The sequence below is a fragment of the Rhizophagus irregularis genome, chromosome 2, assembly GCF_026210795.1.
Source record: "Rhizophagus irregularis chromosome 2, complete sequence".
Taxonomy (NCBI): Eukaryota; Fungi; Glomeromycota; class Glomeromycetes; order Glomerales; family Glomeraceae; genus Rhizophagus; species Rhizophagus irregularis.
The window spans coordinates 1,176,962-1,201,828 of NC_089430.1; the positions used below are offsets into that span (position 1 = coordinate 1,176,962).

The window sequence follows — 24,867 nt, forward strand, 5'->3', positions numbered from 1 at the left end:
CAAAATACATCAAATTAAAATCTATACAGCCTTTCCTGTATTTTATCTAGCATGTCTTTAAGTTCAATAGCTGGAATTCTAATCATCTAAAAGAATACATAATATGGTTTAATATTTTTTACAAATTTTACGAATCAAATTTATTGTACCATGAATTTACTGCTGATATATATTAAAAAAAAATGATTTAAATGAGTGTATTGAAATTTTTTAAAAAAAAAATGAAGGTGCGTGTCGTATGACAATAACAGTAATGTATGATTATTTGTCAATTTGGCTTGATTGGTTGATATTCCGTCATGTGATTTGAATTGAGAAATACCATCTTTTTTTTTAGTATTTATTGTTTAATTACTATTTTTTTTTAAAAAAAATCACTATTTAAATATATTTAGTCATTATTAATTGTTTGCAAATTATTTTTAATAAAAACCTCTTAGGTTCGAATCAAATAGGAGAATTTTAAAATGATTTAGCTGGATTGATATAATATGGTAAAATTGGTATTTTCTATTTTAAAATCATTAAATTAAAATTAATATTTTTGCTATATTTTTATTACTAAATAATGAAAAAAATTATTAAAAAAAAAATGCAATTAAAATTATTGTTAGCATTGATTATATCTAGTACCAAAATCATGCCAAACAGTATGATCGATTTTTGAAAAACTATTTAATTATTTGTCTTTAGATTACTCCTTTGACTTCAAAATGAATAGATTGGGCTATCTTTCTGTGAAATATTTAGTAAGCCTAAAATAAAATATATTTTTTATTTTATTAACTATAAAAATTAATCAATAATGAACGAATTTTTTTCTTCTTATATTAGGTTAGATCCGTTGACTGTGGCAAATCTATTAAATTTGAAATAAATAGAAATTTATTTTAAATAAAACTTTTCTCAAAAAGTTATTTTTAAAGATAAAAATATTTAAGAAATGTAGATGTAAAAGATCACATGAGCAGTAAGGTTCTTAAGACTCCAGCGTACCCTACAAAAATGTCACAAAAATGATCTGCATTAAGAGTTTGGCCCCGTATTAAGTATAGCGTTCATGTGACAAATAATGTGTAGTAACAAATAGAATTTGTCAACTGAAAAAATTCTCTGTCCTCAAAATACTTATAAAAAACAAAAAAGCAGCAGCAGGGGTAACATAGTGATAAAAAATTCGTCATATGATTTTTGTGCATTTTTGCAGGATTTGGTTATTGATTTAATCGATCACGAGTTATCATCTTTAATTAAAATTGATTTCTTGACCAAATAAATTTTGCTTAAATTGGACGATCAATTTTACCCTCACAAACCCAGCCATACTAATTGATCATAGTAATATTATATTATATAATACTAGCAGTTGCCCGTTGCTTCGCACCAGGAGTAGTAGTATTACTATATAATATTAAATTTTTAGTCACAATTAGAAGTTCACTTTGATTAATAATTAGATTATGAGAGTAATAAAATATAAATTAATTTAAATAAAATAATATGCAGGTAAATATTGTTATGTATCCATATAATTAAAAACAATCTCATCAAAAAAAAAATATTTTTATGTGAATTTATTAGTCAGGAAATAATATTGAAAAAATTAATCTCAATAAACAAAAAAGTTCTCATTACAAAATTATTAATATTGTTATGTATCTATATAATTAAAAACAAATTAACTAAAAAAAAATTTGTTGATACTAAAAAAAAATATTTTTACACGAATTTATTAGTCAGAAACAATATCATTGACTAAAAAAAATCTCATCAAACATCAAAAAATTTGTAGGACATAGTTCTAATTTGATTATAGTTTTGATCCGATCTAAACTAAAAAAGAATATTAATGTTCTTTTGGGTTAAAAAAAAAATTCTAAAAATTTTGATAAATTCCGATTAAAAAAAATCCAATAAAAATATAATAAAAAAAGAATAAGAAAAATTTTGGTTAAAGTTAACCGAAGGGATAAAAAAATTAATAAAAAAGATTAAAAAGGTAGTTTCAGTTTTTACGGTAAAATCCGAAAAATAAAAAATAAAAAAAAATTATTATTGTTTATCTAATAGAAATGGTTAGTTGTGGTAACTAAGAGAGTAGTAATAACCGTACTTTTTTTTGTTAGTATTAATTTATTAGAATAAAAAAAAAATCCAATTAAAATTTTAATTAACCGGAAATGTATCAGTTTAAAGATTTTCTTAAACGAAATAGATCGGGCGCAAGAATATCACACTTTTCAATGTTACACAATTCAAATTATTTATATGGGTAATCTAAATATGACAATTTTTTTAATTAGATAGATGATGAATAAATATGAATTAGTTTTTTTATGCGAAAAATTATTATTAAAATGTTAGACAATCGAATATCCTTTTTTTGTTTGATTGAACGACGAAATTGATTAAGAAATCAATTGCACATTGTCAATCAAGATTAATCAATTTTTGATTGATCATTCATCTGCAAGATTGATCAATTCATTAAGGATTATTTTTGAGTTAATTAAATACCTAATCCGCAGTCTTTAGTATCAGTTATTGCTTATCCCACAAATTTTAACAAAAAAAAATATAAATATAAATAACTAGTTGATTGAATGGTCACCCTTACATGACTCTTAATTTAACCCAAATTATCAAGTAATTTTTGACTATTTAATAGAAGTTCAAAAATTATAAAACATAAATAAAATTTTAAAAAGTAATAATTTCATGTCACTATTACATGATTAGTTAAATATTTGATTGGATAATTTTGGTTATATGATTAATTATTATAATTTAATAGTAACTGAAATATTTTTTTCTTATAGACTCTTGTGCAATCATTTAACTTTATCTTTTCTTTATTTTCTTCAATAATATACAATTGTTTTTTTAAATACAAATATATTATTTAACTGATTTAAAAAGTTTTACATGAACTTTGTTTTATTGAAAAAAATTGAAAACATAAAAAACTCTATGTTAATATTATGCAATATAAAGCCAATCAAACTCATAGTTATTACATCACAGATCACAGTCCAAGCTTTTCTTAAAGTGTTACAGGATGGTTCATGATTGAATCATTTTGAAAAACACAAAAACTGTTGCATATAACTATAAAATTTTTCTTTAATTTTTATTATTATTCAGATTATAATTAGTGATTGGTGATAATTAATATTTAAATATGTAGATTACAAATAAAATTACATTATATAATTTAAAAAATTATGGTAATAAAATAAGGTTTATTCTGTATGATCACCACTTTAGATGTAACTGATCATTTCTAAGTTGGTTTTTAACAAAAAAAAAAAGTGATATTCAAAATTATTCGAAGTATATAACTAGATGAGGAATCTTATCCAAGTCCTGCTTCAATTGAATTAAACGATTTACCCATTAATATAATTATCGAAAATAATAATGAAATTAATGTTGAAAATGAAATTGTTTGACTCAAACTTCTTTCAAATAATTTTTAACATAATGAACGTTTAAAATAGTTAATATACACTATAAATCTAAATTTAAGCTATTATTATTGTATCATTCTTTATTTATGATAAATTAATCTAAGATATATATTTTTAATGTTAAAGAATAAAAAGTATTAATTATGTTATATGGATTCATGTACGTTCGTTTTAACATTTTAATTTAAAGTCATAATAAGGTCGGGAGTGTCGTATATTGGTGTGGGTTTAAATGTTTAACACGAAATAATAAATTTTTATCAAAAAATTTCTTGAAGCGTAAAAAGTACAAAAAAGATTATTTATTACTGTATTACTTCAATTACTAGGACAAAATTAATTAATTACTCATTTAATTAATTACTCTATTAATTAACTGGCTAAGCAATTCTTATTTATTTGTTTGCAACGTGTCATAAACTATAAAATATTTTTATATTTTATCTTGGTAAATTCAAATAAAGAATATTTAAATTATTGATTAAAAATACTTAAAATACTTAAAAGTTTTTAATATTCGTATCTTTAAATATAGATTGGGTCTGGTTATCATTATACTACTTGTTATAGGCTCCAAAACAAACATGGCATGAATCACAGACCCACATTATTATTAAAAAGTGGCCTAGAAGAGAAATTTCTTACACATTTGACGTGAGTTAGTTGTACAGTATTTACATTTCATGTCTCCAATTTATTATGTTATTCGTTTAAACAATGACATAAAAGTTTCGCATCAGCAAATTTTAACTTCCCTATTTGTGCTATATAAATTTGGTACGGCTTATAGTCATAAAGGATACCTAATGTTAACTTATAATTTGAAAGTAAATTTCATCAATTAGAACAGATTCAAATTAACGTATACTTTCATAAGAACCCAATCTTAAGTTTGGCATTCAAGTTAAATAATAAAAATTTATTAAGTATAAATTAGTTAATGGGCAGACAGGCAGACATGAAATCTTGTTATTAGTAGCACGTATTTAGATTCCGCATTAACTCTTTATATAAAATACTTTTTCTAAGGGGTTCTCAAGCGACTCCTCAATGGGATAACATAGTGATACTCAATCATTACGACCAATTTAAATAAAGATCACGATTATATTTTGAGCAAACACTCTTCGCTTACTTAATTATCATATTGTCCTTCAAAGAGTCGTAATAAATAAAGAAAACTATGCAACAAGCAAAAGAAATATCTCCAGCGGTAATTCAAAATGCTCTCTTTGTAGATTACACAAACCTTCAAATGTTGATGAGTCTCCGACTGTGTAACAATAAATTAGGCAAGAATAATGCGAAAATGTGCCGGAGTTTATCTGTTAGGTATGGGAAGATTTCTATCCAGAATTCTGGTGATGTCTCTTTTTTCATATTTTCAAATTTTTGGACGAGATGGTTATGATCCATATGACTTACTTGGTTGCTTGTAGTGCTTGAATTATCCCATCAATGATAATTGATAAATTTTAGCCAATCAGCGTAACCCTATGGAAAAAAGATGTTTTAGACCTCCAGTTTTATTTATCGGAATTGAAACTCATTTAATCTTTCATGACCGATATTCCTGTAATTAAATTGAAAAGAAACGACATACAGAAAAATTTTAAGATTATCCTTTACGGTAAATTTAGTTTGTTTAGTCTTCAAAATAAATTTTCGAAAATATTCAATCACGAGAATTTATATTATGGTGGAGAAAAATTTTGTTTACCGTAAAAAGAATAAGTTTTTCAGACGATTTTACTTTCCTGAATATATTTTATTTTTATTTTTTTTTAGCTTTATTTAAATTCTAAATACGATTTTTTTGGTAAATATGAAAAAGTAAGTTTATCTATTTTATTGTCGCTGTATTGCTGAAGCTATTCTTTTTAATTTAACAAGATTATTCTAATGAATAAATATACATATATATAATCAATTGATTAGAATATAACATCAATAGAACATAGTAATTTTCTAAGCTTTATTAATAATTATATTTTAATTAAAATGAGTAGTAGTAATTCAAAAAAAACTCATCGCTATTAATTTTCCTATACAATTTGAAACACTTCACATTCTTCTATATTAAAGAAATTATCAGTTCTAATCGATTTTTCATAATATTTTTTTGTACTAGAACAACATATATAATCCCATATAATAAGATCACCTCCACCAAATGATGGACCAGATAAAGACCAATTATATATAGCAAATTTTTCATTCACTACGCGGCTTAAAACATAATTGTCAATTCTATCATTGGTAAAAGAAAATATAAAACTATCTTTAGTAGTTTCATAATATCCATCAGATCGATATTCAATTGGATTATACCCTCCAAGAATTTCGTTACTATCTTTCACTTTAATAATTGTTACTGTGCGAGGTTTATTATCGCAAATTAAATGAAATTTATTTGCTGAATGTCCGTCACGAGATGCGCGAAATAATAATTTAAATTTATACGAAGAAGCCAACTTGTCCGTGATTTCTAATCTATCGATCCATTTTGAGATTAATTCAATATGTTGATAAGTTATAATTTCTGAATCAATAGTTCTCTCATTTTCATCATATTCCGATTTATCAACTGGTTTGCTATTAGGATCTGAAAGACTTAAAAAAGCTTTTAATAAATCTTTATATAAATTTTTGGGAAATATTTTTTCATAAGGTAATACTTTTTCTAAAAATTCTTTAGAAGTTAACTTATAAAATTTAATAAATGGAATACATCCTTGTAAAGTATTCTTTAAACTTTTGAAATCATTTTTTGAAAAGTTTGTAAGATCAGAGGGAAGGTCGAGATTTTGAGCAAGTCCCCATTCAAGAACATATTCCCAAATTTGAATTTCACTTATTTGACGATTATCACTTTGAATAATTGTAACTAAAAGTTTTTCTGGGATTGAAGAAAAATTTAAAGAATTAAATATCTTATCTGGTCCTTTAGAAATTAAATCAGTACAATATTTTTGAAGTTCCAAGAAAGAATCATTCTCATAGCTTGTTTGATATATCAAATTAAAATTTTGTTCCATCCAATTTGTTTTATTTTCAATCAAATAAAATTGTAGATATGTGATTAATTCTTGAAGATTAAGTTCGCTAGCAGCAACTAAAACTTTAATTAAGTCTAAAGTATCATATTCGTTCAAAGAAAGTTTTCCACCGTATATATACCTGAAATAAAGAAAATATTCTTAAATTAAAATATTATTAAAATAAAATTTATTTAATCGTCTTTAAAAATTAATTACCTTAAAATTATTTGAAAAATTTCTGGTAAAATGTTTGATAATTTAATATGTGCCAAAGTACCATCATTTTTCTTTTTATTAGTTGACAAAATTCTTCGCAAGTAAGGAGAACGATAATGTAAAATAACCATGTGAGCACGAAAGACTTTTACGTAAGGGTCATTACCAACTTCAATAGTAATATCATAATATTCTTCATCATTTAATATTTGGAGTAAATTTTGTGATAATTTTGGTAAAAGTTTATTATCATCCATTTTTTATAAATTTTTTAACGTTAGCGAAAAGAAAAAGTATTAATCCAAATACGTAAATGTTAGACCTTATATAATTTTCATTGTACTCTGTGCAACATAACATTATATTATGGACTAAAAATAAATATGGTTAAACCTGCTGCATCTTCGTGTAATTCATGTGTAACAAAGAATATATATTTATCTCGTTACTGCGTATGAATAAATTTTTGGTTTATTGCGTTTAAGCGTTAAAATAATGAAAATCATAAAGAGTATAAAAAAGATAATTGTAACATGTTCAAGATATTTATAAGTTTCAGTGCAGTAATAACTAACTAATAAGTTTATAGTATTACTAATAATACAAATTGAAATAATATGACATAAAATTTGGTATTATCCTTCGCCCATAAGTGTCGACAAATAAAGAATTTTTTGATAGTATCGAGTAAAATCTTTTTGAATAAAATACAAAATAATCAATACGGAATTAATGAAAAAAATTTCAGAAATAATTTTACATTAAATTTATTTAAATTGATTTTTAAGTAACCAATCAATTCTTTTGGCAAGTTCGTAATTTTTTGAAATATCGTAAATATTATGTAACGTGAATATTCTTTAAATAAAGTAAACGAGTTTTAAATCCAAAATTAGATTTTTAGGTAGTAGTGGTAATTGTACATCCTCCGTCTAAGGAAAAAAAAAATACAAGAGAATTTTCTTATTTCCACGAGATTATAAAATTTCATTTTTTATTTTATTCGTATCGACTAATTTTGAAACCGTAATAATTAAATTTACGCATCATTATTTATAGAAAATATAATAAATTATAAATCTAAAAAATTCAGTGGGAAAATTTTATAATAATCATGTGTTTATTCATAAAATTTTTCTATCTGGCGTTATATAAAAAATGTATATCATTTAATTAGACAATGTTAAAATGTCTCAAGATTTTAATAACCAAGTTAGTATACTACTTTTTGATTGTAACAGTATTTCAAACGACCGGACTATTATATATTAATTTAAATTTGCTTCTACAATATTTTGGACTATAAATTTATAATGGATTAATGTATATTTTTGATACAAGTTCCAATAATTTCATTTATTAACGTTATGAACCAACAAATTGGTTTAATCCATTCTATATACATAAGAATCAGGAGAACAAAAATGGAAGACTTTAAAAAGGTATTTTAAAATTCTAAAGCAGCTCATTGTTTTACATTACTTTGTATTCGATCGATGATAAAATTACGTTACCGTACTAGAGGTTGGAACCGACCAAAAAAACCTTAATCGATTAATAATCGATTAACTAAGGGCCCTAATCGATTAATAATCGATTAATATTAAAATATTAACAATTTTTTTTTTTGACCGCAGATTGCACCAAATTGTTTTTGATCATACATTTAGTTATAGGAAAGTCTTATTTATTATTATTATCATTAAAAAATTAATACAAATTCTTCCAAGTTCGGAGAACACGTGACCAAAAATTCACAGCTCTGGGCCGCATTAGATAATTTGACCAGAATTATGGGATGATAATTTTAATCGATTAACCGATTTTTGAGATACCTTAATCGATTAACAGTCTTAGTCGATTAATCAATCGATTAACCTTAATCGATTCCAAACTCTATACCGTACACGTTATAATAGTTTTTAATGTAAATGTGCCATAATTCAGGTCATTGAATCACTTTGAGATTTTTGATGATAATAACAATAACATATAGAAATTGAAAAATTTGAGAATTATTACTTACCACAATTACAATGAGCATAGCATTTGTAGCAATTTTCACAAGCTTCTTTATTACTTATGGCGCCTTCACCAAATCTCGCGATACAGTGACAGCTATCCCCATACGTTTTGCCAGTACTTCCACAGCAATAGCAGCCTAATAATAAATAATAATAAATAAATTTTAATTAGTTTATAGTCTACGCATAGGAGAATATTAGGCAAGTTATATCTCATATCAAAATCTCAAGTGATTCAACGACCAATTTTACTCACACATTATTAACATCTACGATTTGTAGAAGGAAGGAGAATACTGCCGCTTTAAATATTATTTTCAAATGATTATTACGATCATTTAAAATGAAAATGATCTGCTAAAGGCGTTAAGTCTTATGTCATGATTTTCATTTGAATATCAAAGCCACATTCCTTTAGCGGTTAATCCACTCTTGAAAATCCTCACAAGCATGTGTGTTCTTTGTCTCATTTCTATTCATATAATCACAATTTAAATAATATTATCTAATCTTTACTAACAGTAAATGCCCGATATAATGAACTTTTTTTTGGAAAGTTATGGGAGTCCAATTGAAAAAAATCTGGACTATTGGGCTTGGACTAATTGGAGATAGTCCATTCCAAGTCCGATTGAATTCTTATAGTTCCAGTACTTTTGAGTTAATTCATTAATATTATTAATCCAACAATTTTATTTCAAGCTTGATAATTTTTGTAAATAAAAATAATTAGTTAATTATTTTGATTCTTCTAAATCTTCAAACTAAATTGTTATATATGACTATTTAGAATAACTAGTAATAGTATGTGACAATTTATCCAATAAAATTTGGATTTGTACTTATCAAAGTCCAATAGTTCAATTATCCAATTGTTCAATTGTCCATTGGCCCAAAAAGTCATCATTACAACTTTCTAATTAACTGAATTTAATCAAGAGTGATCGTTACCGACGAATAATTAATTCAACAAATTATATTTTAAAATTATATTTTAAGGATTTTTTTAATGTTGGATTTAAGAATTTCTATGAATTCTTCTTTGACATAATTATATTGTTCTTTTTTAGATTTATTTTTTCTACCTTCAATCAAATTTTTACGTGAATAATAAATAATCTATCTTAAAGTTTCGTTATTACCGTAATTGTAGAAAAACTAAAAACGTGATAGCTAATTAATGAATTCGAAAATACAAACTGTTTAAAACAGTTTGTTCTCTTGATAATTAATAATTTTACAGGAAACTAGTGTACTTTTGGATATAGTGAGTGAGTTTATTTTTGAAAGTATACTAATAAATTAATAAAAGATTTTTTTATAACAATAGATTGTGTTAGTGAGATTTATAAAAAAATTCAATGAGATTTTTTTTTAATAACAATAATAGATTGGTATCATAGTACAATGGATGGTATAGTACAATGGATTGATTTAATAAAATTTTTTGTGTTTTATTTTAATAACAATAGATTGGTAACAATAAAAAATGTTGCAAAAACATTAATAATGAATTGGCAAATCATATTGGTTTTCAATAATTACTAGTCGCAGTAATAATTGTCTATTACCAATCTATTGTTATTAAAAAAAAGTCACCAAAAATTTTATCATACCTATTGTTGTTAAAATAAATCCCAAGAAATTTTATACCTAGTATCTTTTGTACTATACCAATTAATTTGTCATAAAAAATTCCAGAAACTGATCTATTGTATTAATAAAAAATCTTAGAAAATTCTTTATATCTATCCATTATAAGTTATAACATACCAATCTGTTGTTATCAAAAAATTTTTTATATTGATCTAATGACTCTATTGTTAAAAAAAAAGTTCAGAAAATATATTTATATCAATCTATTATTAAAAAAAAAATTCAGAAAATTTTTTTATATCTATTCATTGAACTATACCAATCTATTGTTAAAAAAATCTCAAATTTTTTTTATATATCTTAATCTATTTTATAAAAGTTTATTAAGTTATCTATTACCTATTAGTAGTATTAGTATTACTGGAAAAAATTTTACTAAAAAACAATTATTAACTTAATAAGTTAATGATTGTTATTACCAATTTATTGTTATTAAAAAAATCACAAAAATCTTATTAAATAAATCTATTGTACTATGATACCAATCTATTGTTTAATATTAAAAAAAAATCACTAAAAATGTTATCATACCCATTGTTATTAAAATAAATCCCAGAAAATTTTATTATATCTATCTATTGTACTATACCATTATATTATTAAAAAAAAAATCCTAGAAAATTTTTTTATACCAAACTATTATTAAAAAAAAGTCTCATTAAATTTTTTTATAAATCTCACTAAACACAATCTATTGTTTATAAAAAAATCTTTTATTAATTTATTAGTATACTTTTACAAAAGTACACTATTTTTTTTTGATTTTTAGCTAACAAAAACGTCAAGTCTGACGTTCTTAGCTAATAAAAATCATTTTTCCTTGATTTTTAATAACAAAAACGTCAAGTCTGACGTTTTTAGCTAATAAAAATCATTTTCCCTTGATTTTTAATAACAAAAACGTCAAGTCTGACGTTTTTAGCTAATAAAAATAATTTTCCTTGATTTTAATAACAAAAACGTCAAGTCTGACGTTTTTAGCTTATAAAAATTATTTTCCTTGATTTTTAATAACAAAAACGTCAAGTCATACGTTTTCAGCTAATAAAAATCATTTTTCCTTGATTTTTAATAACAAAAATGTCAAGTCTGACGTTTTTAGCTAATAAAAATCATTTTTCCTTGATTTTAATAACAAAAACGTCAAGTCTGACGTTTTTAGCTAATAAAAATCATTTTTCCTCGATTTTTAATAACAAAAACGTCAAGTCTGACATTCTTAGCTAATAAAAATCATTTTTCCTCGATTTTTAATAACAAAAACGTTAAGTCTGATGTTCTTAGCTAATAAAAATCAAATTTTCTTGATTTTTAATAACAAAAACGTTAAGTCTGACGTTCTTAGCTAATAAAAATCATTTTCCTTGATTTTTAATAACAAAAACGTCAAGTCTGACGTTTTTAGCTAATAAAAGTCATTTTCCTTGATTTTTAATAACAAAAACGTCAAGTCTGACGTTTTTAGCTAATAAAAATTGATTTTAATTACAAAATCATCAGACTTTTGATTAAAAAAAATCATTTTTTTTTTGATTTTTTAATCACAAAAACGTCAAGTCTGACGTTTTTGATTAAAAAAATCATTTTTTTTGATTTTTTTTGTATTTTTTTTTGATTTTTTAATCACAGAAACGTCAGGTTGATTAAAAAAATCAATTATTTTTGATTTTTCAATCACAAAAATGTTAAGTCTGACGTTTTGATTAAAAAAAAATCAATTTTTTTTTGATTTTTCAATTACAAAAACGTCAAATTTTTGACGTTTTTGATTAAAAAAAAAAATTTTTTTTTTCACATTTTAATAAAAAATGATACTATTTCATGATCTGTCAAGTTAACATTCTTTTTGAGCAGCACAGTTAAACTCAGCGCAAAAAGTTTCCATAGTGAATGTTCACTTTCTCTGTACATGTTCATGTTCATGTTCATGTTCATGTACATGTACATGTACAAGTACATAATAATATAATATATTACATATTAAAAAATTCTTCTTTATGATTTTTTCTGTGCAACAATGAGGCTTGATGATTGACAAAATTTGTTTGTTGTACATACAATGTTTGTACTTATATGATCAACGCTTTTGAGTATAATTCATTTTGCATAAATATTATTGCCAATATATTCCTATACTAATAAAGCCATAAAGGCGTCTAATAATAAAAAAAAGAAAAAAAAAGATATTTGCATTATCTTTTCCAGTCAGAAAGAATTTTGATATAATTATATAGTAATGGCTCTTAGTAATGATAAAGGTAATAATCATATATATAATATAAACATTTAATACAATTAGAATTCTAATATTTCAAACAAATTTTTAATGTAATAAAACTAGTTTCTGGTAATATTGAATTATTTGAAAGAAGTAGTACTAAAGAATTTGGAGGAAATGACTCTAAGGAATTCAAAGAAAGTGGCTTTAAAGAATTTGAAAAAAGTACTACCAAGGAATTTAAAGGTATATTAAATATGCTAAAATATTAAATTTTTATTTGTAAATACATTTAAATGCTATCTATAATAATACCTTATATAATATACAAATATAGCTCGTAAGTTAATAGGTTATCTTATAATCGAATAATAATGGAATTACTTATCATTTTTATTACATTCCATGTAATTAAATAATTCATTTAATGATTAAAATACTATAGTCAGTAAGTTATTAGTTATTTAAACTTTTAATTCTTTATTTTGTTTATTTTACATAATATTCAATAACTAAATTCTTTTTTTAATTAACTATTTAATAATTAATTGTATTACAGACGGTAAGTTACAATATCATATTTATTTGTTTAATATTTTATTATAATTCAACTAATTATATTTTTAATTAAACAACTAGATTGTAAGTGATATATTTAATTTACAGTAAATACTTTATATTATATTTATTTTTAACTAATAATTAATTAATAATACTAGGGTTTAAGTTATAGATTTTTATATTTCTATTATTTATATAATTTAAACTAACTAAATTCTTTATTTATATAGATCGTAAGTTATAAGTTATTTATTCAATTCTATTATTACTTGTTGTTATAATATTTACATATAATTTAAACTAACTAAATTCTTTATTTAAAAAATTATTTTATAGGGAGTAAGTTATTTATTTAATTCTGCCTATTATTACTTATTGTTATAATATTTACATATAACTTAAACTAACTAAATTTTTTATTTAAAAAATTATTTTAATAATATAGGGAGTAAGATATTTATTTGTTTCTATTAATACTTCTTCCTTATAAAAAATAAATGTCCGGAAAAGATGATATAAAATTTTAGGTTAAAGCAATTATAATGATGATCACTTGTTGATCATCTTTTTGTAACAAATTTTATGAAAAAATATTTCAGGTCAATTTCCAGACAAATTCCGGACAAAAATGAATGTCCAGAAATGAGCGTGTTTTGGATCAATTTCTGTCCAGAAAATGTCTAGAAAATGTCCAGGTACTTTTAGACAAATTTTCCAGACAATTTCTGGACAATTTCCGGACACTTATTATTTATAGGGCCTGTTATAATATTTACATATAATTTAAACTAACTAAATTATTTATTTAATAGATAGTAAGTTATAAGTTATTTATTTAATTCCGTTATTACTTATTGATATGACATTTACATATAATTTAAAACTAAATTCTTTATTTAAAAATTATTTAATAATTTAGAGAGTAAGTTATTTATTTAATTCTATTGTCACTTATTGTTATAATATTTGCATATAATTTAAACTAACTAATTTCTTTATTTAAAAAATTATTTAATAATTTAGAGAGTAAGTTATTTAATTAATTCTATTATTACTTATTATTATAATATTTGCATTAATTGCATATAATTTAAACTATTAAACTAATTTCTTGTTTAAAAATTTATTTAATAATATAGGGAGTAAGTTATTTTTTTAATTACATTATTACTTATTGTTATAATGTTTGCATATAATTTAAACTAACTAAATTCTTTGTTTAAAAATTTATTTAATAATATAGGGAGTAAGTTATTTATTTAGTTCTATTATTATTTATTGTTATAATATTTTCATATAATTTAAACTAACTAAATTATTTGTTTAAAAATTATTTAATAATACAGGGAGTAAGTTATTTATTTATTTCTATCACTTATCATTATAATATTTGCATATAATTTAAACTAATTAAATTCTTTACTTAAAAAATTATTTATTAATATAGGAAGTATTTATTTATTTAATTCTATTATTATTTATTGTCATAATATTTGCATATAATTTAAACTAACTAAATAAAAAATATTTAATAATATAGGGAGTAAGTTATTTAATTAATTCTATAATTACTTATTATTATAATATTTGCATATAATTAAACTAACTAAATTCTTTGTTTAAAAATTTATTTAATAATATAGGGAGTAAGTTATTTATTTAGTTCTATTATTATTTATTGTTATAATATTTTCATATAATTTAAACTAACTAAATTATTTGTTTAAAAATTATTTAATAATATAGGGAGTAAGTTATTTATTTATTTCTATCGCTTATCGTTATAATATTTGCATATAATTTAAACTAATTAAATTCTTTACTTAAAAAATTATTTAATAATATAGGAAGTATTTATTTGTTTAATTCTATTGTTACTTATTGCTATAATATTTATATATAATTTAAATTAACTGAATTCTTTAATTAAATAGATCGTAAGTTATAAGTTATTTATTTAATTCTGTTATTATTTATTGTTATAATATTTGCATATAATTAAACTAACTAAAGTTTTTATTTAAAAAATTATTCAATAATATTGAGAGTAAGTTATTTATTTAATTCTATATTATTGTTATAATATTTTCATATAATTTAAACTAACTAAATTCTTAAAAAAATATTTTGTAATATAGGGAGTAATTATTTGTTTAATCTATTATTACTTATTGTTATAATATTTATACTAACTTTTTACTTATAAAAATTATTTAATAATATAGCTTGTAAGTGATTTGTTGTTACTATTGTTTATTTATTTTATAAATATTTATTTGTTAATTGAATTCTATTCATATAAATTTCCGTTAATTTAGTTAGTAAGTTGTGAATTATAAGTTATTATTATTTACATTTATACAAAAACTAAGACATAAGACATATATTATATTTAAATTTCTATTTAAATTTTAGAGTAAGTGTTGATTTTAATCTTAAATTTTAGTGTAATTTTTAATATAAACTTCAATAATAATTTTAATTGCTTAAATCTATATAGATATGGAAAAAGTGGAAATGCAATTATGGATAATTTTATTTCGGAAAAAAATTTAAAATGGATTCCTTATGATAAATTTGAAAATATTGAATATCTTGATAAAGGAGGATTTGGTACTATATACAAAGCTAATTGGTTTTATAATAATGAAGATAATAAAGTAATTCTTAAATGTCATAATAATTTAAGTGAAAATTTGAATGAATTTTTAAATGAAGTATGATAATATTTTATTTATTTTTTTAATTTGAATCATAATTAATTTGTACTAATATATTATCAACTTTTTTATAGTGGGAATATCACGTAAGTTGTTTAGATTCAAATGATATTATTTATTTTTATGGGTTTACAAAAGATCCAGATACTTTGAAATATATGGCAGTAATGGATTATGCAAACAAGGGTAATTTAAGAGGAAACTTAACAATAATAATCAAAAGTGGTTGGAATAAAAAATTATATATGTTATTTGGAATTATTTCTGGACTTAATGGTATACATAGACAAAATCTTATTCATTGTGATTTTCATGATGGCAATATTTTAAATCATAATGAAAGAAAAGTTTATATTAGTGATTTAGGATTATGTAAATCTATAAGATCATTTTTGAAAAAATATGATATTTATGGTGTTATACCATTTATGGCACCAGAAGTTTTAAGAGGCAATTCTTATACTCCAGCTAGTGATATATATAGTTTTTCTATGATTATGTGGGAATTTACATCTGGGGTACCACCATTTAATAATAGAGCACATGATTTTCAACTTAGTTTAAGTATTTGTGAAGGTGAACGTCCTGAAATTATTGAAAATGCTCCACAATGTTATGTAGATTTGATGAAAAAGTGTTGGGATGAAACCCCATTAAAAAGGCCATCTTCTGAAGAAGTGTTAAATATTATTAGTGATTGGATTTTTCTTCCATCTAATGTGAAAGTTGAAGATATTAATGAAGAATTAAAATGCAATATTATGGAATTTATAAATGCACCAATTGAGCATAACAATAATCTTGCTACTGAGTCTCATCCACAAGCATATTATACAAGTCGCTTACTTGATTTTACTAGTAAACAGTTGAATGAAACTCTTAAAAATAGAGATTTGCAAGCTTATTATTCAAGTCAATCTACTAGTGGAAAAGTGAATGAAGAAAGTGAAGATTCACAAGCTAGTGTAAAATTAAATGAAATGCTAGTAAATAAAGATTTAGATGATTGTATAGTTAATTTGAAGTCATTAGGTATGTAATATAGTACATAAAAAGAAATAATTTTGCAAATTATTTCAGTTATGTGAAATTAATTTTATTTATTTAATTATTTAGATATTAAAACAGATAAAAAATAACTAGTAATAATTATTTGTCTTTTTATAAGAATTTATAGTTTTTTTTATGTGATATTTTTAGTTTGTAATTTAAATAATTCCTTTTTTTATATTTTATTCTTTTATTCATATATGTATTCTCTTTTTTCAGAATTATTTAAACACTAAGGCTAGAGTAGTAAATATTTTACAAATTTCTTAGTTTGTGATAAAATAAATTTTTTTTTAACTTTCCCAAATATTAAATATAAATTATAAAATAATTCTAAAATATAAAATTTAAAATAAAAATTTTTTTTATATTCATTATTTCAATAGCTAATTGTATTTTATTTATATTGTTAACTTTTATTCTTAATATTATATTTAAAACCTGCAAAAATATTCTTTATCAATTTAAGAAATTATATTATTAAAACAACATTATACATAATTATACATAATTACTCTAACTTTATAAAAAGTAATGACAGGCAGTCTAATGGTCAAATTGTGAAATACAAATTTTTTAAAGCTTTTTTGCTTACAGCATTTGTAAAATTATTTCAGTAGTTATTTAGAATTTTTTTATTCAGATCATATTAACATTTCCTAATAAAGATGTATATGGAAGTTATTCAGCATGTCTAAGTGACAAAAAAGCAATTAATTTTACATTTGCCTATTCAATTCAGAAGGTTATTTTTGTCTTATAAGCTAATTTTAAATAAATCTTTTTAATAATCTTAATCCTTCACATTTGATAATTGATTATGTAAAAGGTATTTGCACAAAATATGACTTTTTAATTTATATTTTACAAAAAATTTTATTGTTAGTTGATCATATATACAAGTTTTTTGGAATAATATCCATAAAAATAATCATTTATTAGACTTTCTCTATAGAGAAATAGAGATAATACAAATAATGTAACAACTAATAATAATAAAACAAAGATGTTGATCTAACAAAAATCTTTTCCACTGGATAAATAGTAAATTGAAAATATAATGAAGTATACAATTATAATAACAATAGAAGTAAAGGAAGCAATAAGTATTAAAGAACACCTGATAAAATTTCCACCCTGATTTTCAAGCGCCACTGATTGCTAGAATTATTCGAACCAATCAAAATGATTTTATGATTTGAAACGTAAACATATTTTAAGAAATAATTGATAACCAACAATTATTCATATTTTTGTTTTTACTTAAGGTTTTTCCAGTACAATTCCATCATGTTTTACTTTTACATAGGTTCACAAGTGGATCTTCCGTTGCTGATAAACTTACATCATCTTTACGTAATCTTTATAATAATTTAAATCAAACTACTGAAATGTTGTTCCACACACAGGTAATCTAATAATTTATTATCTTATTTTTGAAAGGATTTTATTACCTTAGTACTACTATTTTGTGATAGTCTATTTATAGTATGTTTATAGTATTATAGTATCATATTTTTATAACAACGTAATTTAATTTATTTTATGTTTTTCCTTCCCCCTTTCTTTACGATACATTTTTATTAGTTTTTAATTCATACAATGATTTTGATTTTTCAAGACTGTCACAAAAAAAAATCTTGTAGGTGCCGGTTTATACAAATTATTTTAAAAAGGTATTTAATTTAATTTAATATCAAAAGGTAAAATGATTAAATATTCTAATCATTTCAGAACCTTTGGGTCGCCAAATAAGATTTAAAAATATTTTAATTTTTTCATATAATAAAATACTAGGTGAAAAGAAATACAAAATATTCATTCATTTATAATGACGATTTAAATTAGTTTCAATTTACAACAAGATTTTTTTGAGCCAGTTGAATAAAATTGATCTAAATATTAATCTGGGAATAGTTGCTGTTACTGCTGAAAAAGAAGAATATTTATAAATAAAATTTGTGCAAGTTATATTCTTAATATGAATGATAATAATCCAAATGCTTTAAAATGGATAAAAAGTGTAAAATCTAATGGTTAGTGAAGTATGATATTATTGTAAATTCGTAATAAAAGAATTTTTCAAACAACATGGAATAGAACAAATAATACATTTTAGTTGTAAATTGCAAATTATTGGATTACTATAGCAATGTATTCAAAAAAAATACTTTATGCATATTCATAGCAAGTTTTCAATATGTTATTACTTAATGCTTTATATATATATATATTTGAGAAGTGTTTTCCCTCAATTTGCTCAAAAGTAATGCTGATGGTTTATGCAGTAAGAATGCTGGAGTCAAATTATATCTATTCTGAAGCAAGCAAAAATTTCATATTATCCTATACTAAGTCAACATCCTAGTTTACATCAGATGGTGAAAAACTAGGTCTTCAACAAAGAGATCATTAATTGAACATTATATGACAAGCGAAATTTACTTCCTACGTGCGAAATATATTTTTATTTTAAAATAATATTTTCAATGAACTTACTAATATCATTGTTACATTAGTCCAATTATCGAGATTTTGTTTAAATCTTTTTGAATTACAAGTTTGACACTTAATCCTTCTCTGTATTTATTTGCTTGCACTCAAAACATCTTTCAAATTTTTCTTCATTATTTTTTGAATGACAAGAACCACAATATTTATCTTTAACTACTTGTTTGCGACTTTGTGTCGAACACATACGTATTTAGTTCTTCTCAATTTAATTGATTAATAACGCAAATAAACTAGTTTATCAGCAAGTTTACCATTAAAATTTTTTAATTTTTTTTTAGTAAACTTAACTGCCGGAAAATGTTAAAAAAAATTTATAATGAATAGTCATCAAATTTGTCATTATAAATCAAAATAGTTACTATAAAAGCTTCTTATTCTAAATGGCTTCTATGAATTTAAAAAATGATGAATGTAAGAATAGGATGAAGAATAAGTCAGCGTTGATATTAGTGAGTAGTGATACAGTAAGATCATTAACAGGAAATATCTCTAACGTGAGAAATTCATTTCTTATGTTATGGAGGTAACGTTCAGAGATATGCATATTTATTTATTTATTTATTTTTTTTAAGGAATGACTAGGCGTAACCCGTCGAGGATGATACTTGCCATCAAGTAAGAGAGTAATAATAACACACTTATATATTGTTACCATATCTTAAAGAAATTCATTATAGCAATCTATTGTTATAGAAAAAAATTATCTCACTAATTAATATGAAAAAACAAATTTCCAGAAAAATTAATAATAACGATCTATTGTCATGAAAAAAAAAATTCCCCATAAAAATTAATTATAGTGATATATTGTTATGAAAAAGAATTATTGGTACAAGAAAAAAAAATTTAAAAAAGGGGGAGCCGAAAAAATTAGATCGGTTAGAAAAAAAAAACGAAAAAAATAAAAAAAAAATTTCATTGGATTAGATGAACAACATGCATGACTTGCTGATCAAGCGGGTCTTAACTATAAAAAATGATGTAATGCAAAACCTCCATTACTAGCCTCTTGGGATAATGTAATCAGCCGCAGCTGCTGTTTATCTTTTTTTTTTTTACCGATTCTTCAAAGACTGAAATTATTTTTTATTAGTATTTTTTATTCTTCGGTTTTCTTTCAATAGTTTTTGTCTAATATCAAAAAAATTTTATTAATCATTTTTTTTATTTTCAGTATTTTAGTTCAATACCAAAATAAATATTTTCTAATCATTTTTTTTTGTTTTTGGTTTTTAAAAGTTCAATATTATTTCTTTGGTTCAAAATTTTTTTTATTGGTTTTTTTTTATCCTTTATTTTACTTTTCAGGTTTTTTACTATTATTCATTTTTGATTTTGCAATTTTTTCTTATTGTTAAATAGATTAAAAGTCTTTTTTTAAACACAAAATTGGAGTTTGTTAGGATAATGTAGTTTATTTCTAATTTTTATTATTTTTCTTAGTTTGACCTAACTATGTTTTCCGGTTATAAAAAATAATACACATGTATGACACATTATTATTATTACACAAGTATTCCCTTATTTCTATTGCATAAAAAAAACGCTTATAAATATCCATTTTATAATACATCCCAATTTCAGTTCATTATGCAACCTAAAAAGTAAATTATAAAATAAATAATTAGTAAAATTGAGAATTATAGATCAAGTAGACGAAAAATATTGTTAAGTATGTCAAGACATTCGAGTGGATAGGGTTGAATATAACGTTCAATTTACTTGAATTGGTGTATGGCCTGAGAAGTAAGTTGAACTCTGATGAAAAACTGTTTCGCAATGGGGTTGTACCTTTTTTTTTTATTTTTTTTTTAGTGGTGAACGTATTAATTATATGATAGAGAACATACAATCAAAACCAAAGTAAAACTGAAGTTTGAAAATAAACAAAAGTCTTAATACCACACCTTCACCATATCCAATGAAGTAGTAGTATTTTTCATATACTAACAGCCCTAATATACACTTGTTTTGGGAAACAGGATTCAGTTTGAAAATAATTTACTATACTCATTCATTATTTGAATTATCGAATTTTAAGTTTTAATTAAAGTTAAAAAAAAAACTTCCATTTTGATTAATTATACGTAGGTATTATCGGTAAGATCATTTCGATAGTAAGGCATTTTAGGAAAAGGTTTACTTTATAGGAATTAACCAAAAATTAAAATAAATTCCTGCATTGTTTGAGGACCCAGAAATATATATAAAAGGGTCAGGTTTGAGTTTGCGTATTTTGAACTAAAAAAATCATGAAAATCTTACCTTTTTTAGATAATTTTTGATAATTTCAGTCAGAATTTTATTTCCTATTATAGTAACCGACTGACATTATCATAATTCCGGCCCTGAAAACATGCGTACAGCTCATAGTAAAAAATTTTTTTCATCACCTGACCCCTATATATATATTTCTGGGTCCTATTGTTTGTATGAAAAACCTGTTCTAACTTGATTTTCGTCTAGATCTCAAAACTATATCAATTAACATGATGAATTTTTTTGCAATCAAAAAATCAATGACTTTTTTTATTTCTTTTTTTCTTTTTTTTTAGGATAATGAAAGAGAAGAATTTAAAATTAATTTTAGCAGATATTTTTGTAATTACGTTCTTTATGATGAAATCAAATTTAATTTTTTAGTTATATTTATGATTAATCGACAAATTTTTTCTACAAAAAAAAATTGGCAAAAAATTTAGGTAACAATTAATTTCGATTTTTTAATTGGTTTTTTTTTTAAATGATGACCTATTTTACTTTATTTTATTTTTTTCCAAATTTATTATTATTATTAAATTTCGATTAAATTTGACATATTCCATAATTATAAATCTTAACGTGACAAATTTGTTGAACGTTCTACTTTGCATTTTGGGGTGTTTATTTCCGATAGTTCGATTGAAAAAGAGAATCAGTTGATATTCTGCTATTGTTGTCAATACACCACGAATTTGTTGAGAGATTAAATAGATTAAATACTAGTGGTTACTCATAATGCAACAACATCTAATGACTGTAAAAAATTATCCTTATATATGTATAATTTAATAAAATACACTGCTGTACATACTGTACAAAGTACATATATTACCGGTATGTGTATTACTGTATTATGTACTTACTATATTACCTCTTAATTTACAAAAGCCAGTTGGTAATTTCTCTGTAAAGTGTGTTTTGGTCTAATATTAGTCTTTGGGAAAACCTTTCGCTTATCACTTTTAAAGAGGTCGTTGTTAATTGATAAAATTCACATTTTATATATTTTGAAAACTTCTAAACTATAAATTACAATAATTTTACTTTTAAGTGTAGCTTGACAACTCTTTATATTAATTCTTTCGATCTTATGGATAATAATATAGTAATATGGAATTGTTAGGAACTAAATTGTCTTGAAAAATAAAATTATTTGACTTTAATATCTTTTTTATTTTATTTTGATAATTCGTGTGTTAGAAAAAAAAATCATATACTAAGCAATTAAAATCATGTATCCTAGATAAATCACTTATTTGGTAAATCAAATTTGACTGATTGATCCCGGGCTCCTGAAGTGCTGAATAACTACTATGTATTAATGATATTAAATTTATAATATATTTACAACAAATATTGCATTCAATATTTGTTCCTTTATATAGTCAAAATATAGAGAACAAGCGGGCGAAAAGTATTTTAAATGACAAGTTTCTTTTAACCTTATTCTTTTCGTCGCTTCCAATTTAATACACTAACGAATCAAAAATTTTCAACTTTCAATATAGCGTGAATATAAAAAAAAAGTCTTAATTTTATTATATAAAAAATTGTAATGTTCCGTATACATGATTATGTTCATTTAATGTAATTTTTGGCTTCATGATCTCAAATTTTGAATAAAAATCATAATATACTATTGTATTTCAATATTTACGCAACAAGGTTACAATAAGGGCAGTGATATATATTAGCTAATATTAATTTAATAGTAAGATGTTATGACCAATCACAACCATTTCACATGGTTTATATTATGTGACCTAAGATTATCTTTTACTCCCCCACCCCTAAAATATTAGCTAATATATGTCATTGCCCTAATTTTACATGTTATAAAGTTAACTGGAAGACTGGTCATAAACGGATAAACCACACGATGAATACTCCATATTAATAAACTAAGGGTTTGAAAAAGTATACTAATGTTTGGGACGCAGAATAACTTTAATTTGTTTGTCATTTAAGAGAGTTGAACGATTTCATATTTTGAACATTATTTCTACAATTCAAAATCAACCAACAAGAGTAATATTTATAACTCTGCTTAGTAGTAGTACTTCAAATTTTGACGTGTTTCTTCTGACAAAATTTAAGCACTTTTTATTTGGAAATTGTCCAGGTTATATCTATATTCCAAAGTATTGCTGAGCCAATAATTGGATTAACGGCTTTTTTTACTCCCAATATAGGAATACGGTTGCTACTTGCTTCTTCGATTAGATCAATTAGTATTTGGTTGCATCCCTTGGCTGCATGAGGAACTAGGGATAAAAACAACTCCACCAAATTTTCATTGTCAAGCCAAGGAAAAGAATTATGTAATAGGCTAGGATCTCATTGGTAATTGTAATAATTTTTTTTTGACCTTTGATTAGATAGGATTCTGCTTCTTTCAATTCAATTTTCTGTTCTTAAGTTTTCAGAAAGTTAGAAGTAAAAGTTATTTCCACATGATGGTTTCTTTCATAGTTAAATACATCATTGACTGATATTTATTACAGTATTAAGTTTTAGATAACGATAATTAGCTTATAACTTTATAAACAAATAATATATGGCATAAATAACCTAGAAATGCTTCATCTATACCTAAATTATGTCTTCAAAATGAATACATCATGTTTTAACTCAAAAAGTTTCCCAATTATTTAATTCTATAAATAAGAATTCACGTGCGTTAAAATTAAAAATGATCGGCCGAATTTTTTATAGAATTCTCAGCCCACGTTACAATCGTTACATGGTAGATCAGAAATACGTAATTATGCATAACAGCATAAGTATTGTTCTTACTTCAATATATAATTGACTGATATAAATTAAAAAAAATGCTCTGTCTATGTATCTAATTTATGGCTTTGGAATAATTACATTCCCCAATTTTCTTAACAATCGTGTTATTTCAATTCTATCAAGTGCGTTGTAAAGTCTAAGCCCGTGATAGATCACGCTGCCACCTTAGCCTTAACAAAATAATACTTTATTAGTAATATAAATAAATACAATAATATGCTTGGTTTAGTAAACACATCCACAAAATTCGTATCGTTTTCCACTCGGTCAAATATCACCCCTTTTTATATACTATAACAACCTTATAATAAATCCTCTCTGTAAAAAATAAAATCCCCT

General features: G+C 23.0%; 2 protein-coding genes across 2 annotated transcripts; one reads left to right on the forward strand and one right to left on the reverse strand.

Moving 5' to 3' along the window:
- Positions 1-5,515: 5,515 nt before the first annotated feature.
- OCT59_011694 (uncharacterized protein) lies at positions 5,516-6,984 on the reverse strand (the record flags this gene model as incomplete). The annotated part of the gene is made up of 2 exons (XM_066133945.1): positions 5,516-6,650; positions 6,728-6,984. The coding sequence occupies 2 exons, from the start codon at positions 6,982-6,984 to the stop codon at positions 5,516-5,518; spliced, it is 1,392 nt and encodes a 463-aa protein (XP_065989258.1).
- Positions 6,985-15,711: 8,727 nt separating this feature from the next.
- Positions 15,712-17,045, forward strand: OCT59_011695 (uncharacterized protein; the record flags this gene model as incomplete). The annotated part of the gene is made up of 4 exons (XM_066133946.1): positions 15,712-15,903; positions 15,981-16,092; positions 16,528-16,938; positions 17,023-17,045. The coding sequence occupies 4 exons, from the start codon at positions 15,712-15,714 to the stop codon at positions 17,043-17,045; spliced, it is 738 nt and encodes a 245-aa protein (XP_065989259.1).
- Positions 17,046-24,867: the final 7,822 nt, after the last annotated feature.